The 18,781-nt window shown below is 38.1% G+C and overlaps 1 protein-coding gene across 4 annotated transcripts in view; it reads right to left on the bottom strand.

Annotated features, from left to right (window-relative positions):
* Positions 1 to 18,781, bottom strand: part of DENND1A (DENN domain containing 1A) — a 4,751,104-nt gene that overhangs the window by 775,487 nt on the left and 3,956,836 nt on the right. For all 4 annotated transcript variants that reach the window (XM_044058260.1, XM_044058262.1, XM_044058261.1 and 1 more), the window contains exon 14: positions 2,955 to 3,056. In XM_044058260.1, the coding sequence (XP_043914195.1) occupies positions 2,955 to 3,056 (102 nt within the window). The remainder of the gene's footprint in view (positions 1 to 2,954; positions 3,057 to 18,781) is intronic.

Genomic DNA, 18,781 nt, shown 5'->3' with positions numbered 1-18,781 from the left:
TCCTATGAGTAATATGTTTGGTTTATGTTTAGGCCTTAGTGGCTGTGAGACACAGGTGTGTGGACTATGTGAGGTGCGTGGTGTGGTGGGCAGTGGAGTTCACATGTGTTTTTGCCTTGGAGGTCTCCTTTGTTTGGGTATGTTTTTATTGAGGACCTCCGCATATGTGGGTGCATGTTGTGTAGGTGTGGGTGATGTCTGAGATGTGGTGTTGTATTGACAACCTTCGCAGTGCCTCATACACTAGCTTGTGAGGGAAAGAGCACAGACTTGAGGTTCTTAATGTAATTGCATCTCTCACAAATTGCATTCCTAGGTGGTAGTAATAGAGGGTTGTCCATGTACATGAAACTCAAAGAAAAAAAAAGAAACAGATAAGAAGTAATGTAAGCCTTCAAACTATAAACTAAGAAAAGCAAACTAATCACAGAGAAACTTTAGCCTAAAGCTCATTTGTCTTACTTGCAAAAAAAAAAAGCCTTACACTGAAACACAGTACATCCTTGTGCTGGCATCCACCCTTTTAAACAAATAGGAAAGGACTTATTCCAAGCAAAAATAGATTTGTAAAATTCCTGTGAAACGTGGAAGTGGCACTAAATGCCGATGTAATGTCTTGCTTCAGTCAGTATGTCCTGCCAGGAGGTATTGACGTCATTCGGGGAAACACTCCATGACTACTTAATATGCTAACTGGTTGAACATTGCAAGCAATTATCTGTACAAAAAAATGCTTTACCATTCTTTATTAATACCCCCCACACACAACTCTTCTACAACAACAGAATCAAGAACGAAGCAAAATATTCATCTTGGAGATTATTACTCATGGAAATGCTCACTAGTTTCTCTGAGCCCCCAATATGGCAGCATTAACATGTAGCGAATGTCCCAGTCAGAAGAACACAACAGCAGGGCATTCAAGCTAGGCTTCCACATTTTGCAGGAATTTTAAAAGTTTATTTTTTTTATTTTTGCTTGGACTAAATCACTTTGTTTTTGTTTTTTTTAATAAAGGGGTGAGCACCAGCGCACAAAGATGTGCTGAGTTTCAAATTAAGGCTATTTATTTTTTTTTGCATGTGCCGCAAATATATTAGACATGAAGTTTAAATCTCACAGCCTGTACAGATAAGAATGTTTCTACATTCAGGAAGGAGATGCTGCAGTTTGTTGGGATGACTTCCATAAAGCTTTTCTCTCTTGATTTGATACAGTTTTTGTTTTTAAGTAATGGGCAATGTTTTTCTTACATTAACAGGGTAGATCTGGGTGTTAGTGGTACCCATTTTGTCTTTTGCAGTTGTTTCTCCTGTGTGATAAGTAAATGAACCTATATATTTTGTTCATGCTAGCTTGAATTTTGAATGTTTAAAGGATAATGACAAAAACAGGCATACTCTCGTTGAGAACTAAGGAAATTAAAGGCAAGGGAATTTCTGGATTCAGAAGTAAGGTGACTGTAAAGAGAGTAAGTTGAACTGGTGAAAGGGAAGAAAAATGCTAGGAAAGGCAGATCAAAACAGGAACTTCAGCATCAAATAGTAAACATTTCCACATCTTACCACTAGCATTTTTTATCTTTCTGATGAACGAAATGCAACTTTGGTTTTCAAGGGGAAATTAACTACTCCTCTTTAAATGATGTATCCTATTCCTCTGAAGTCAATAATAAATGGGAAGTTGTGCTATTTTCTCAAACTTTACCTCTTCTGCAACTTCATTATCATCATCATCAACCGGTGTGGACAGCAACCACAGTGCTTGACAAAAGTTTGAATTCAATGTGGCTAGTTTACTTAAAGGCTTTGGAATGAATGTGTTCTTACTAAATACGAACTAACAGGGTAGAGTGAGCACTAACTGTAGAGGTGACAGGACTAATTAATGCTGTATAATCTTAGCAACAGTATTAGTTCTGCATCTAACTGACCAAGACCATGAAATAGGTCCTACAATCCCAGTGCTGCTAATAGTAGTTGGACATTTGACACAGCTAACATGCAAGCTGAGGCTGGTAAAGCGCTATTGTGTATAAATGTCAAAACCAGTGGGCAATTAGTGAATACTCTAATAATAGGCTGTTGGGAAGAAACCAACATCAGAATGAATTAGTTTGTGGTTACTAGTACACATGAATTAGTTTGTGGATAATAGTATACTAGACACTTAATCACACTTCTCTGCAGCTACAGTCTACACAGGCCTGAACAGCTAGCAGAGGTGGTGGGAGAAAGGTTCATAAAACTACCTGAAAGTAACAAAAACTCCCTGGACTTCTAGAAGTAACAAAGGATTTTTTTTCTTGAAAAGCTGTCTTTTAGCATCAAGTTGATGGCTTGCAAATCCATGATGAAAAGACACTGAAACCACTTACTGGGGCAGTCGGTGTGACTACCCTTTGCTCCAATAACAATTTCTAGGTTTCACTTTTCTTCTTTTGATAGCAATAAACTTGAATTCTAGATACAAGAAAAATGTTCTGGAACAGGCCAAGGCAGCTATAAGAAAACAGGTGTTTAATGATGTAAAAATGGTCTTTGGATATCTGAATCAACTGTAGACACTTTGTAAAGAAGCCAAAAACTTTACAATGACAAAAAAGACTCACTTTAAAAAATTAAAGTTTAACTTGTACAAAGGAGATCAAAATGACACAAACTGCTTTGATTTTTCTCCACTGAAATGACTTTATCTGACAGATGGAAACAATTAAGAAGAAAGGAGTGGGAACTACCCTTTTTAGTTTAATAAGCATATGGTCAGCAATGTCCTTATGCGTTGAAAATGAGAGCAGTCCACCAATGGGAACTAGACATAAATCAACAGCTGGAGCACAGCTTGATGTCTGGATATTATAATTCCAACATCAGTTGCGCAAGGAATAAATAAATATACTATAAAATACCACATTTATTTATATATGTGTATTACGTGCTTCATTAGTTCGTTACCTGTTTAAAAAGTTGCAGCTGTATGGCATTTTGGAGAAACAGCCTCATTGCACTGGAACGGTGAGCCACAAATGTTTCTTCACAAAATGTTATTGGCTCCTCCTGCAAATAAATATTGAAGGAGTTAATATATTGTTAAATAAAACCGGGGGTCCTAAATTCTATGTTAGGTTCAGTAAGAACAAAGTTAGCCAATGCCTATGAAATATGAAAGCAAAACAATCTGGAAAAATTACTTTCTTATAAGGTATTTCTTCATTCACTTATGTAAGCTCTTCCTGCCTTTTTTGTAAAAGAAACTTCCATAAAACAGCAATATAATCATTCTATAATGTTGGACTATATCTGAAAAACACAATATTTAGGTTCAGAACAACAATGACTTACAGTAGCTGGACAACAGAATTCCATTCCAGTTTTTAAAATTACGTCTGCCCATTGCCCATTTCCAGTGTACTGACAACCGCAAGGGTAAAAGCAAGAAGTGTGAACCATTGATTAAAATAATCTTCCAGTACTGACTACTGTTGAGTATTTTGATCCATTTTATAAAATCCACTGTGTGTGTGTGTGTGTGTGTGTGTGTGTGTGTGTGTGTGTGTGTGTGTGTGTGTGTGTGTGTGTGTGTGTGTGTATGTGTGTGTGTGTGTGGTGCAATGTGGGATAGTCTCAAAAATCTGTAGTCAAATAACTGCCTATAGCTAAGCAGCCTTTTAACAAGATGAATGTTACAAGGGAGAGGTTGGCATAATGGTTAAGGTCTTAACCTGTCAGACACAAGATACAGGGTTTAATTCTAACCTCTCGTTATCGACAGTCCACAGACTGATAGCCTAATATTTATTTATGAAGCTATGAACCCCCCAACAGATGTCACTAAATCATAGCAGCTTTTCCATCCTGACAAATGTAAGAAACTGTCACAGATGTGGCCATGCACCTTACATTAGGGTTGCCACCTTTCTACTGTGCCATTTCCTGACAAACAAGCTCCGCCCCATGCAAATCAAGCCACACCCATTCCCTTTAATAGCCACACCCCTTTACTCTAGCACCCTTCAGCATAAGTCTTTAATATCACATACAGTTACCAATAAGTAGAAAAATGTGCAATGAGTCAAAAGTAAATTAAAAAAAACTTTATTTAGCAATACTTCAAAGGTTCACTACATACAACAGTACATCACACACAAGCATGGGAAAACTAAGCCCAAGTCTCATATCACAGGTAGTACTAAAATGGAAATACAATTAGATATTAAAACACCAGTTCATTCAAAGCAGTACATTAAGGGTTCACCACACACAATAGTAAAAGAAAAGCAACTGTTTAAAGTATCTTCAGTTTTGCTAGAAATTATTGCTTATACTTGAAGCTATATTTGGCATTTGATCTAGCAGCCTCAAGTAATGGCTGATTATTTCTCACAAATGAATAAAATTGTAACAACTCATGTTAAAGTTTAGCTTGACCTGCAACTCTGCCTTCACAAGTGACACAAGCATTCTATTTCTTACATCAGTCCACGATTCCCCATAAGTGAAAAACCCTTTCCACAAAGCTATTGCTGGGGGGGATTGAAAGAGCAAACTGCACCAGTCTGTAAAGTGGCTTGCAGTCTGGAGCTTTACTAAAAAAAGTCACCCAGCGATCACTTACAGTTGCCTCTGTCATCTGTAACAGGGCTGGCAATGCAGCAGTTAAAGTACAGTAGTCTGAGTAAAGTGCTTCAATGTTCACATCCAATTTGAAGAGGTCTGCAACTGTACGCAGTTCTGGCCAAGTTACAGGATGTTGGAGGCTGAGGACCTGCATAGCTTTAAAGGGACTATTATCATAGTCAAACCACTTCTGTAGGTAACAAAGTGCTTTACTGTAAAATCACAGAAGGTCCTACAGACCTGCTGTGCGACAGCTGGAGTAAAGTGCTGTAAGGCAGATGAAACTTTAGTACCAAAGAACTGGTCATCTAGCCTTCTCTGCAACTCATCTTTTAGACTTTTCATCACGGTGTACAACTCTGGAGCAGAGAGAGTGTTACTTTCAAGTTTTGCTATAGACTTGTGGAATACCTGCAGGATGTAGTGCATGAAATGTATGTAGCACTCTGCCTCAGACACATCCCCACTGATGCCATCCTCATCGGCCTCCACAAATTTCCAGATAAGGGTGACAGTCCTCAGGCCCTTGACTAATAAAATAACTTTTAATAGCAGGCCAACATTCTACTAGCCTTGCCACAGCTGGGAACAAAGACAGCCACCTTGTTACAACATGCTGCATTATTTCCTTAAAGTCCTGGTCTAGGAAAGAATAGAAGCCTTTCAACAGTGCCATTTTTTTAGCAGATGCTGAAAACTCACTATGTACTTTCAAAACCAGAGTCTCCACATCAAACTTTGCAAGGGCCTTGCTTGCATGCTTGGCACAGTTATGTATTACATGGCATAAACAGTTTGCTGCAATGATGTGAGGCACCTCAGATTTCAAACTTTTAAAAACAGACCTGTGCTTTCCATAACTGACTGAGGCATTGTCTGCAGCATAGCTAGCAATACTTTATGCACAAGGATGTCCTTTATTCTAGTAAAGATACATTCAGAACTTTTGTTATGATCCTCATAGAAATCAAGGAGTTTCTGTTGTGTGCCATGGGTGTGAGTAAAGTACTGAATAACTAAAGGGAACATTTTTCTGTTCCCTTTATTGGATGCATCTGATCCCACTGAGAAATAGGAATTGCCAAGTTCCTGCAGAAGGAGCTCCTCTGAATGAGGTGCAAGTACATTCATGACAATACTCTCAGATTTTGTCTTCCCACAGGTAAATTTCGAAGCCAAAGTAGAATCAGGGAAGACTGTCGGTGCCAGCTTACCTCCACAATCTATGGATACATATGGGTGACCATGTTTCACTCCATGATAGACTGCTGTCACTTCAGCTGCAGTGACTTTGGAAGCTTCACTGGTTACACTACGTGGCTGAATAAACTTGGTCATTACGAGGTTCTGCCTCTGGAGCTGAAGGCTTTGATGATGTTTGTCTGACTTCTGATGGCTTTTCAATGCCTTTTCCCCATCCCATTTTACAGTGAAAATTGTTCCACAGGATGTGCACTTTGCCATGGCATCTGCATTTGGAACAGGTCGCACCCATGAGTAGCTTTGCTCCCACACCTTATTATAACTGCAGAAAAACCTCTTAGGAGACACGCTTTCAGCCTCTTCTTGATGATCCATTGACCTTTTCCTGAACATGATTCGTGTAGGATCCTTGCTCAACACTACAATAAACCAAAACAGCTATTAATAGAAAATCAAAACACTTGTGACCAACACCAGTGCCTGGTGGGGCCTGTGTCAGTCAGTAGCCACTAGCCAGAGTTCACATTCACATGTGAATCTCCAGACTTTCACACCCTAGTAATACCAAGTTGGTATAGGAAAAAAAAATGAGACTCCTCATGAAAAATTACAGTGAAGGTAAAGCAATGAAAGGCAGAAGCAACTCCTGTCTGAGGGACTTTCTGCAGCTGTTACACATGAACCTGGTGTGACAGCAGAATATGCACAGAAGGCATTCAACTGTGTGTAAAACCCATGGGTCAGACACTACAGCAATGCACCAAATTAAGACCCTCTACTTTTATGTAGAACCAGTGCAAAAGTTATCCAGCTGAGTCTGAACACAGCAAGAAAGTTCAGGCATACTGTGGACTGACAAGATAAAGATGAAATACATGGCAGCTCAGCAATCATACCCTCTGGCTACAATTGTAATAACTTGCATAAAGACAAACAGGACATAGTGTGGACCGACACAATGATAAACATGAAATATGTAACTCAGCAATCATAATACCCTCTGGCTGCAACAGTAATAACTTGCATAATGATAAGAGACCGTATGGGCAGATATAAAGACGAATTCCGTAGCCCCACAGTATTCCAGATGCAACACCCCAAACTAAGTGCAATTTCTCTTAAAAGCACAGAGACCAGTCAACGTGGGGATGGTTTCTCCCCTTTTCCACTCCAGATCCCCACCACCACCTCCTCCCACCGGCACAGATAGAGTTGAGCATAGTGGCCAAGTGAAGACCTCAGTCCAAGCATCCTATACAAATAATGTAGTCATATATTCACTGTAACATCAAATGAACTAAGCTTTGGTATAGATGGTATACCCTAGAAAACACAGATAAAAGGTAAACAGTTGTGATGACAAACTAGACAAAAAGCTACATTTAAGCCCCACTATAATATGAAAACTGTACGACATAGACACCCTAGGAAGAAACACAGGTCAAGGTAAACATCACGGTGATGATAGACTAGAAAAGACAGTTCTACAGTCCAAGCATCCTATACAAATCATGTAGTCATATATTCACTGTAACATCAAATGAACTAAGCTTTGGTATAGACGGTATACCCTAGAAAACACAGATAAAAGGTAAACAGTTGTGATGACAAACTAGACAAAAAGCTACATTTAAGCCCCACTATAATATGAAGACTGTACGACAGACACCCTAGGAAGAAACACAGGTCAAGGTAAACATCACGGTGATGATAGACTAGGAAAGACAGTTCTACAGTCCAAGCATCCTATACAAATCATGTAGTCATATATTCACTGTAACATCAAATGAACTAAGCTTTGGTATAGACGGTATACCCTAGAAAACACAGATAAAAGGTAAACAGTTGTGATGACAAACTAGACAAAAAGTTACATTTAAGCCTCACTATAACATGAAGACTGTACGACATAGACACCCTAGGAAGAAACACAGGTCAAGGTAAACATCACGGTGATGACAGACTAGAAAAGACAGATCTACAGTCCAAGCATCTTATACAAATCATGAAGTCATTATATATTCACTGTAACCAAGTCCAAAACCAGATTAGAAACTGTTCTAGTTAATAATCACCACATGTTGAACATCTAGATACAGTTACACACATCTTGTCACCATCAATGAATGAGATAGTGCCAGCACAGCTAGTGAATTAATATAAATTTAATATTTAAAAAATTCACTAGTAGCTGTGCTGGCAATATTTCATTCCCCTTGTCACACTAATCTTTGAAAATCTACCTTAATTCCATCCATTAAAAAAATTCCACTTACCTCCAGAAAAAGCAGCAGCAGGGCTACTTAAACAAGCTCTCAGCCAGAAGGGAACAGGCAGCTAAAGGGCCAGCAAGCAGCAGGCAGGGGGGAACACAACACCACCCAGTCGGCCAAGTCCACAGCACTTCTCCAGGGCAAGACTCCAGCAAGCAAAGCAAGCAGCAGGGCTAGGGCAATCCTTCCAGGGAGCAGCAGCAGGGCTAGGACAATCCTTACAATCCAGGCAGCAGCAGCAGGGCTAGGGCAATCCTTCCAGGCAGCAGCAAGCAGCAGGACTAGGGCAATCCTTCCAGGCAGCAGCAGGCAGCAGGACTAGGGCAATCCTTCCAGGCAGCAGCAGGCAGCAGGACTAGGGCAATCCTTCCAGGCAGCAGCAGGGCTAGTCGGCTAGAGCAATCCTTCCAGGCAGCAGCAAAAGAAACCAGCAATCCACCGAAGACATCGTCCAACCAGCAAGAAATTTCAGACCTTAAGCACCTTTTACAGTACAGAGTAAAAGGTAAAATTAGTAGCTGAAGCGCCGCTTTTTATTCACTAATTTTCGCGGGCTTTGCGGGGATTCGACTTGCAAATCTATGTGTTGATTGGCTGCTTGCTGCATGAGCCTCTTCTGCAGCAAGCAGCCAATCAACCGAGAGTCCAAGACGGGAATTTTTATTTATTTTTTTTTTTTACTTACATACGCGCTGACGCTGACGAGCCTGACGTCGCTCTCCGGACTCCCACAGCAAGAACCGGAGAACCGGAGTGCCCTACTGATTTCCGGGCACTCCGGAAAAAAAACGGAGGGGTGGCAACGCTACCTTACACATATATATATATATATATATATACACACACACACACACACACACAACACATACATTTCCCTGAGGCAAAGGATAAGAATCTCAAAGAACTAGTAGTCATTGCCAGAGAATATCACAAGTGTTTCCATCGTTAAGGTAGCAAGTAAAACAGACTAAACAACAGGAACTTGATAACAGCAAGTTAGTGCCTCAAACTTTACTTGTTCACATGCAAAATTAATGTACACTGTACCACAGATATAAAAATCAACAGAAATTTGAGTCTGAAAACCAATGTTTTATCTCATTTAAATTGAACACCACAGTCCACACCCCTCTTTCACTGGTCGGTATCTGACAGCTTGACCATTTTTACAAATTCCTGGGCAAGACTACTTTGGGATCAGCTACGTTTGCTGACGTTTAGCTAAAATTGGCTCTTTCAGAAAACTGTAATGTCAGTTGTTTTGTGTGCATATGTCACAGTCAGGCTGTGCATGTAGAAAGCAATAGCTGGAAGCCAAAAAGTAATGCAAGTCTGTATTGAGACAATGCAGGACGGGTGTGTAGGTTTCTACTGTCCCAGTACCTACCAGCAAGAACATTTTATTAATAAATTCAAAGTTCACTCAGGAGATTAGAGCCACTGGGTACAACAGACATCAGTTAGGAATGGAAAAAAAGCACAGTCATGCCTGACTTAGAAACAGCTTACTGTTAGGAATTCTGGCATCTAATGGTACAAGGGATGGTGTTGACTGTAGACATTGACTTTGGTCAGACAAAGACTCTGGGGAGGTTTCAACCAACCACGTCTGAACAAGGCAAATTCAATCCACATTGCTCAAAATAAACAAAAAAAAAAGGCAAACTACAGCAAAAAGTATTAAACTAAATAAAGTACTATTGCTTTCACTCAGTAAATACAATCTCATCAAAAAAGCGCAACCAATTGAGCACCAGTTAGAAAATAAGGCACATCTGTAATGCCCACATTCAGTGATATTAAAGTTCAGATTAATGATGGCTTTATCATTTGCTAAGTTCTACATTTAAGCATTTGTCATGTAAATCGATTTTTTTTGTAAATGAAAAGCAACTGAAGTCAGAAAGACCCCTTTAGAGTGCACATCACTTTATTTTACATTTCTTAATATGCAACATACACATTTACGAATACACATACAGGCACACAGAAGAGAAACACACACACATACTCAGACCCACCCACCCACCCCGCACATAAGTCTTGCATCTTAAACATTACATTAAGAAAGTAGAAATATTTAACAAACCAACTACTACAACCAAACACGGAGAGCCTAACTAACATCTTAAAAATGTAAGTCATTAATTGTCTTTATTTACACAAAATGATAATGGGTTTGTTTGACCTGAAAATACATTTCTGAAGAAAAAGCCACCTACACTGGGTATAAAAAAGTGTACACACCACTGTTAAAATGCCAGTTTTTTGTGATATAAATGATATAAAAAAATGAGACCACAATAAATAATTTCAAAACTTTTCCCATTTTTAATGTGACCTATAATCTGTACAATTCAATTGAAAAACAAACAAATCTGTTAGGGGAAAAATATAAAAAATAAAAAAACATACAATACGCTGGTTGCATAAGTGTGCACACCCTTAAACTAATACTTTCTTGAAACACCATATCCACAAAACAAACAGCACCAGAATAACCCATTCTAAAGCCTTAAACCTTGCCTGTGATATAAATAGGACCTGCTGGTGAGACAGGTATGTAGCCCAGAGACTACCCCATCTTTGGAACAGGCTCCCCCCATCCATGTGAAGTACAGTTCCTCCCTAACCCAATTCAAGTGCAACTTGGACAACTGGATGGGGAACCGGAAACTCATTCCTGGTTTGGCACCTATATCCATAAGAGTCAGCTTCATACAGGCCCATTTCAATACTACAAAAATAACAGCTCGGACCACTGCACACGGACAAGGTTCGTAGGTATTAGTATATCATTTAATACAGACTAAGCACTTTCATCATAAACATATGGCATCATCAGAGTGATGATGATGCCATATGTTTATGGTGAAAGCGCTTAGTCTGTATTAAAGGATATACTAATACCTACGAACCTTGTCCGTGTGCAGTGGTCCGAGCTGTTATTTTTGTTGTTTTAGTTGGACCCCGGTTGGGTGCGCTTTGTTTTGTTTTACCATTTCAATACTAAATCATGACTACAAAATGTTTATGTCTATAATGGCTAAAAGAATGGCAAAAGCGATGCCAAAATTCATATATATGGATCAATGTGGTTTTGTGGTGGGAGGCAAACATTTGGCAACATAAACAGAACAGCGATGATCCAGAGGGAAGGACAATACAAAAAAATACCAGTGTTGCTGGTGGGTCTTGATGCAGAGAAAGCTGTGATTTTATGAGCACAGCAATGGAAGCATTTGCATTCCCTGATAAAGTTATACAATTGATTAGGAGGATATATTAGGATTCGGAGGCAAAAATTAAAGTGGGTGGGGTCCTCTCTGATAATCTCTGCTCGAACAGAAGAACCAGGCAGGGGTGTCCTCTGTCCCCTTTGTTATTTACATTATATTTTGAACCACTGGCAAAGAAAATAAGGGACTCAGAAATGCAAGGCTATAAGTGGCATGATAGTCAAGAAAAGCTGGCTCTATTTGTAGATGACATTATTTTATGCCTGACAATACCAGAAAGAGACATTACAGTGTTGTGGAAGATAATGAAACAGTATCAAACCTTTTCAGGATACAACATTAATGAAGCAAAAACAAAAGTAATGGTAAATTATGTACCCACATATGAAATGGCTCAGCAATATCCATATTTATGGGGGACACGATAAAATGAAGTATTCAGGAGTATGGAATAAAAATGATACTGGTGTGGCAGCTAAGGATATGTGGGAAGAGACTAAACAAAAGACAATACAAAAACTGAGAAAATGGAAGTGCTGCTATATGCATATTGATAGTAATATACAAGTAGTTAAAATGTTTTTAGTCCCTTTATTCTTGGCGACCCCTAACCAGGAAAAGCCGAAAGACAAACAACAACAACATTCTTATACGCTAGCCAGCCATATTTTTATCAACCAGAGGAGAAGTTATGGATAGCAATTAATAAAGAGTTGAAGGATTTTATCCGGGAGGGGAAGACGGCAAGTGTTAAGTGGATAAGCTTATTCATCCAATAGGACAGGGCTGATTGGGATTAACTGAGCCGAAGCAGTGTTTCAGAGCAACACAGTTAAGACTCCTATATATACCACAAACAGAAATCTATAATTCAAAGTGGAAAGAGATGATGATGAAACATGGGGGGAGCTCAAGTAACAGGGAGAGACTGGGATTTTGGATGCAAACCTTTAAGGAGAACAATAATAATCATACAGAATATTATATTCATAAAGTATAATAAGGTATTTTAAGAACTACGCTAACACGGGAATGGAGACAGGAGATTCTGCCAATAGGGTGACTGCAATTAGGGATATAGAGAATAGGCAAGAAGGGGTGGGAATGTATTGAACAAAACTGGCAAAAGAACCAAGTTACTGGGAGCAAATAATTACAGACAGAAAAGTAATAGAATGGGAAGTTACCAAGAACTTATTTGGACTGCGAGCTAAAAATTGCCTTCCTTATCAAGGACTGATATCAGAGTATAGGCAAAGGGAAATTAATTGTGGGGTTCTAAATAAAAGAGCAGCACTGGTAGAGTTTTTGGTAGAATCTAGAACAGAAGTTGCCATTAAGAAAGGTATAATTAGTAGAGCATATAAAATATTGCATGATGACTATAAGAATCAATCAGAGGAGGTTAGGAAGGACTGAGAAGAGAGATTAGATAAGTAATTCACAAAGAAACAATGGGGGGATATATGTATGCCTCCCAAATACGCAACAAAATCTAGTCTTTCCCTGGAAGTGCTTACATAGGTATTTTTATACCCCAAGCAGACTTAAGAATTTATCCTCAGGTAGACAGCAAATGTTGGAAGTGTGATAGGGCAGAAAGAGGTAACTGTGAACATATTTTCTGGAAGAGTAACGATTTAGTAGACTTTAAAATTTCCCTGCTCTGTCAGAGATGCTGGTCAAGCAAGTTGGAGTGAGTAGGGAAATTATTTTTTTGAGATATGATACAAACTCAGAATTGCCTAGGCATAGTAAGGTCTTGCTGCATCTAATTATGATGGCTGCCAAAAAAGCAATTACTAGAAAATGGAAATCAAAGTCTTCACTAACTTTAACAGAAGTAGTGAAGATAGTAACAGAGTTAAAACAACTGGAACTGGGATCTTTAGAAAAGGGGTAGGAGCAAATTATATAGGAAAAAATGGGAATTGTAGGATCAGTACATGCAGAAGAGGAACAAGGTTTAAAAGAAAGCAGGATTCGAATGAGCTATGCAATGGCTGACTAACAATGACTGGATATGTTAAAAGTGATGTATAATGTTTACAGCTACAGCTGTATTGCACAGTTTGGAATGTATAATATTTGCAACTGAGATGGTTTCACTATGGTTTATTGTGATTTATATAAATGTAACATGGCCTACAGTATGTCATACATGATAATTTAAAAGATGTTCCTTGTTTTAAAAAAAAGAAAGTCCAATATTTCCAGATTTTCTTTTTTTTAATTTTTATAATTTTCCAACTACAGCAAAAAAATTACATTCATCTGTCTAGATAAGATATTATAACATTCTATATACAATATTTACAAATGGCCTGAGCAAAAAAAAAAAATAAGAGAATAGAGAGAAAAAACAATCTGTGAAGATATTTAGGTTACACCTTAATGTCAATGTCCATTTTAATGTCTCAATAAGGGAAATAATTTTCTCCCAAGGATTGTTAATCCATGTTTAACAAGTGATTCTCAGCTCTTTGACTTTAATTTTCAATAGCGCTGTTTCTTCCATCAATTTCAGGAATTCTTCGATAGTAGGTTCATGTGATGACTTACATTTTCTTGTTATATACTTCCTTGCTACTGCAAGTATAGTCCAAAGAAAATATAAATCTTTTTTATTCATTTCTGTGTTATCATTAACATTCAAAAAAATTAGAGATTTAGTTAGTACAAAGCAATCTGTAAAAATAGCTTGAAGAAATTTAGTGATTTCTTCCCAACATGTTTTGATGTTAATACATTCATATAGAATATGTATCCAGTCTGCTTTGCATCTTAATGAACATCTCCAACAAATATCATCATCGGATGAATTGATTTTAGCTAATTTGCTGGGAGTAATAAATGATCTATGAAGAAATTTCCACGTGTATATCTTCCATACTTGTAGTTTAGATGTTAATTTAATAGAATACAAAAGACTGGTTTTACTTTCAATTGATATATTTGTTGAATGTCCTTTTGTAATGAATTTCCAAAAAGTTTGATTGGGTTTAGTTTTGTAATTTATTAAGATTTTATATATTTTTGATGTTTCATTTGTCCAATTGCAATTATTATATATAATTTCAAATATATAATTTATACGTTTAGGACTAGTTTTAAAGGAAGAACTATTAATTAATTATTCTGCATAGATCTTGTGCATGTGATATTATGCTTTGGAGCACTAACCAATCTGTGTTTGAGATATTATATATATATATATATATATATATATATATATATATATATATATATATATATTGTATATATTGTATCTGTTAGCTGTCTAGTACTCCTTGATTATTTATAGAATGCTACCAACAAGTAAAGTTTTTTGTTTCCCAGTTAGAGTATTTTTATGAATCTTACTAAAGAAATCTTTTGCAGAGCTAAAAGGCACTAATAGTTCTATCCATAATTTAATGTCTCTGTTAATGTGAATAAATCTTCTGAATAGATTGTAAATGTAATTTACATAGTTTAAATTAGTTGGTTTAGTTGTATCGCATTGAAAGTTGACACTTAATTTTCTTGCTCTATTCCTGTTCATCTCCATTTCCCAAATACGGTCTCTGCTTCATTTCCAGTGTAGTCTCAATTCTTCAAGTTGACGCTCTTGTATTTTTCATTCTCTCAAGCATCTTCCGTTAAAATAGTGGGAAGAGTTTCACTGGCACAGTCTCTCTGTGGTCTTTACTACCAGAAGAACAAGAAGCAGAATCTCCTTCTGTTTCACAGCTCACTTTTTGTTGGACAAATTTGCTATTTCTTCCTCAGCATGTACTTCATCAAAAAAATGATTTTGTCCCTCCAGATACCTCCCTGAAGATAGATGGGTGAAGCAGTTTGAATCTCATGCCTGCACCTCGACATTTCCTGAATAATGTAATAAATTTACTCCTCTTCTGCCTGGTGTACAATGAGTAGTCATTTTCCATAAACCATCTGCTGTCTCCCACTTTTAGTACTTTGTCCTTCTGCCACAGTTTTGTCTGAATCAAATTCTTCTTCTGGAAAGACTGCATCTTTACTATTAAAGGTCTAGGTTGCTTTCTCATAGCCAGGTTTGGAGCATACATGTGATGTGCTCTTTCAATTAATTCCTGTTGTGAAATACCAGTCAAATTGCTATTTGTGCTTTCATAAAATTAATACAGTCTGTTCCTTCCAGCTTCTCTGGTACAGCAGAAAATGTCATGTTTTCCATATGTGCTCTGTCCTCTAATTCTATTATTGTTTGAAACAACTCTTCTTGTGCTGTCTCATATTCAGCCAGCCTTTTCTTCATTTCGACCTCTGAGTTTTGCAATTTTGTCATCTTATCTGAATATCTGTTTAAAGCTTCTTCCATTTTTCCAGACTTTTATTGCTTGAGTTGATATACTCCATCAGTGTTTCATTTATTTTAATCAGGTCTGCATGCAGTTGCCTTATACTTTCCTTTTGTTTACTAGAAGTCATGTCTGGAGCTTGCACTGCTTTTTGCTGAACACCTGCAGTACTTTTCCCAGTCAGTGTTTCTTTCGTCACCTTTTGTAGCTGATTTACCTTCAGGTCCTCTGCATTTCTTTTTTCCTGGTATCCAGGCAGTGCACTTACTAACCAGTTACTCAAATTTACCCAGAAATTTAGGTCCACTGGCTTCCTCACTGGGAGAGGTAGAATTAAGCTGTTACTCAATGTGCAGCCATCTTAGAAGTCCCTGTACACTGCGTACCTTGACTTGGCTAAGACATCTGACACAATACCTTACTTAGGCATTGTAAACAAACTCATGGAATTAGGCATAACCCCCTGTGTAACATGCTGGAAAACCAGCTGGCTCAAAGATAGGATCCAGGAAGTTAGGATCAGAGAGACCACCTCCACAAAGAGGCTGGTCACTAGCAGAGTCCCTCAAGGCTCTACACTTGGTCCTTTCTTCTATGACATCTACACCTTGGAAGTCAAGATCAAAATCAAGGGCCTCTGGCTGACAAGATCTGCAGATGACTGCAAACTAGGAGTAGTCACATAAACCCTCCATTATGCCAATATCTTACAGGAAGGTCCAACACAAACAAATGATAGGTGTGTCAAAGCCATGGCTTAAAACTCAATGCCATGAAATGCAAAATAGTACCTTTTGGAAAGCCAGCTTCTCTGGGAAACTGACTCATTGATAGGGAGCTCTAAAAGAAGACCCAATAGTTAGGAATTTTGGGTATTCATGTAGATATTAACCTGGCCTAAAACCAACATGTATCTAAGGTAGTAAGAAAGTCATTCTATATCGATCAACTTGTAAGTAAGTCAAGGCATCTAGGTCAAGGGAGGTCATCGTGCCACTTTATTCAGCCCTGATCAGACTAGTCATTGAGTATAATTCCCCCTTTGGTTTGTACCTGGCCAGGCACATGCAATAACTGGAATGCCATCAGAGGTTCATCACAAAAAGAATGTAGAGTGTAAACACAATGTCCTATACAGAAAGCCCTATCTCTATACTCTGTTTCCTACAGACTGCTGAGAGATGATCTATACCTGGCATACAAGGCATCCTTGGATCTTGTTTTAATGGACCATTTGCATATCTGCAGAATGAACAGAATCAGAACCACGAGATCGAAGGACGCTTGCAACACAAACAGGTCATGTTGGAAAGAGAAGTATGTATCTTAGAGCATTCCTACTCTCTGGAATAGACTTTCCATCCATGTGTAATAGAGCTTTTCCTTAACCCTATTTAAGCGTAACTTGGACCTGTATATGAGAAATCGAAAATCTACCCCAGGTCTGGGATCTATGTCTCTGATGGACAGAAGCAACCATTAAATCGTGCCCTAGCTTAAATACACCCAATAGAATAACACCTAAGGCACTATAACTTGTGGAATACATTTGGGTTGCATGGCTAGGCTTATAAAGCCCTAGTAGTCAATAGCTCAGTATACACTTATGAACTTATTAACTGTTTGTTGCATTCCTTGCTAATATAATGATTGGAAGGACTTTACAGCTAGATGGACAGCCATCATTTCCTTGATATTTACATGTTCTTTTCTCTTGGACAGAGCTCAACATCTATGTATTTTCAGTTCCTGAAACTAGGTTCTCCAAGCACAGCATGAGACATCTCTCATTGCTTTTGATTTGAAATAAAAAAGACAGAAATGGAAGACCAAGGTTTAAGGATATACTCTGAGTCCTGTAATGAAACTGTTATCAGAACAGAAAGGAGAAAAGATTTTTTGGAATATTATACCAACACTACCTCTTGGAGTCACTTGACTTGAAGTTCTATAGTCCCAGTATTAAAAAGTGGTTAATCTGGCTCTTATGTGTACTGCATGGTAAGGAGCAAGGTTCAGGTGGCAACTGACATGGCACACACTACTGAGCAGATAAGCATGTGCCTTGCTGGGTTGATAAACTTCCTCTTACTATCTGCTCTTCCATATCTGCTTTTTCTTTTGAAAGTGTTCATACTATGAAACTACCATTGCTTAGACTGTTTGCATTCAAAGGGCTATTTCTTTGAGGGATAATTTCTACTGTACCTCTGCATATGGAGTATCTGCTTTATTTTGTATGCACTCACCCCCTCCTCTTCTAGTTGTTGCAGTACTTTAAGACTTTTCTACTGGGGCATTTAATAACTTTGATTTTAATATCTTCCAAGAAGGACTTTTTCATCAAATATCCATGTCTCAAAACCACAAATCCCGAGGTAGATAGACTGAAGTAGGAATTAAAAGCATTGTAATCACACTTAACCAATCTGCCTTTGTCTGTTGTTTTAAAGAGTTGAGAAACCTTATAATTCAGGAAGGCACAAATAATTCCTCGCAAGTTCATAAGTTTACTTTAGAATATCTGACTGGTACAGTACAGTATAATACAAGCAGAAGAGTTAAAAGAGCCAAAATCAGAATAGTAAGGTGTAAACCTTTTTGCCAAACTTAGCACCCTGCCTTACTTATCTGTAAACTAAGCTCTTAATGTAGGTTTGGTAGCCAGTCTCCTCCTGTGACCCTCATGCTCTGGCTGTGGGTTGTATGATTATCCAGCAGGATTGTAATCATCCAAGATTTTTTTTTTTTTTTTTTTAGAGCTGCTGGTAGTTTGGTGGTAGACAGAAGGGGAGTACAATAAATCAGTGAATGCTTAAAATAGCGAATGCTGATACATTGACCCTTTAAAAGTGAAAGCTGACAATCCCGAAGACAAAGAACAGTGATTTTTTTCCCCCAGGGAAACGTTGGGCCATTTTCGGATCTTTTCCATTTCCTACACTGTGGTGCAATCTCGGAGTTTGTATACTTATATGTAAGGGGGGTGTGGGGGCAAAGCCCCCCCACGTTTATTTTGTGTTTTGAACTTTTTTTTGGTGGAATGGGAAAAAAAATCGCTGTTCCGTGTCTTCGAGATTGTTAGCTTTCACTTTTAAAGGGTCGATAAATCAGTGTTCATTATT

Source organism: Protopterus annectens, chromosome 16.part0 (assembly GCF_019279795.1).
Source record: "Protopterus annectens isolate FY-2018-M chromosome 16.part0, PAN1.0, whole genome shotgun sequence".
Lineage (NCBI taxonomy): Eukaryota > Metazoa > Chordata > Ceratodontiformes > Protopteridae > Protopterus > Protopterus annectens.
This window is presented reverse-complemented; position numbering and strand designations above follow the sequence as displayed.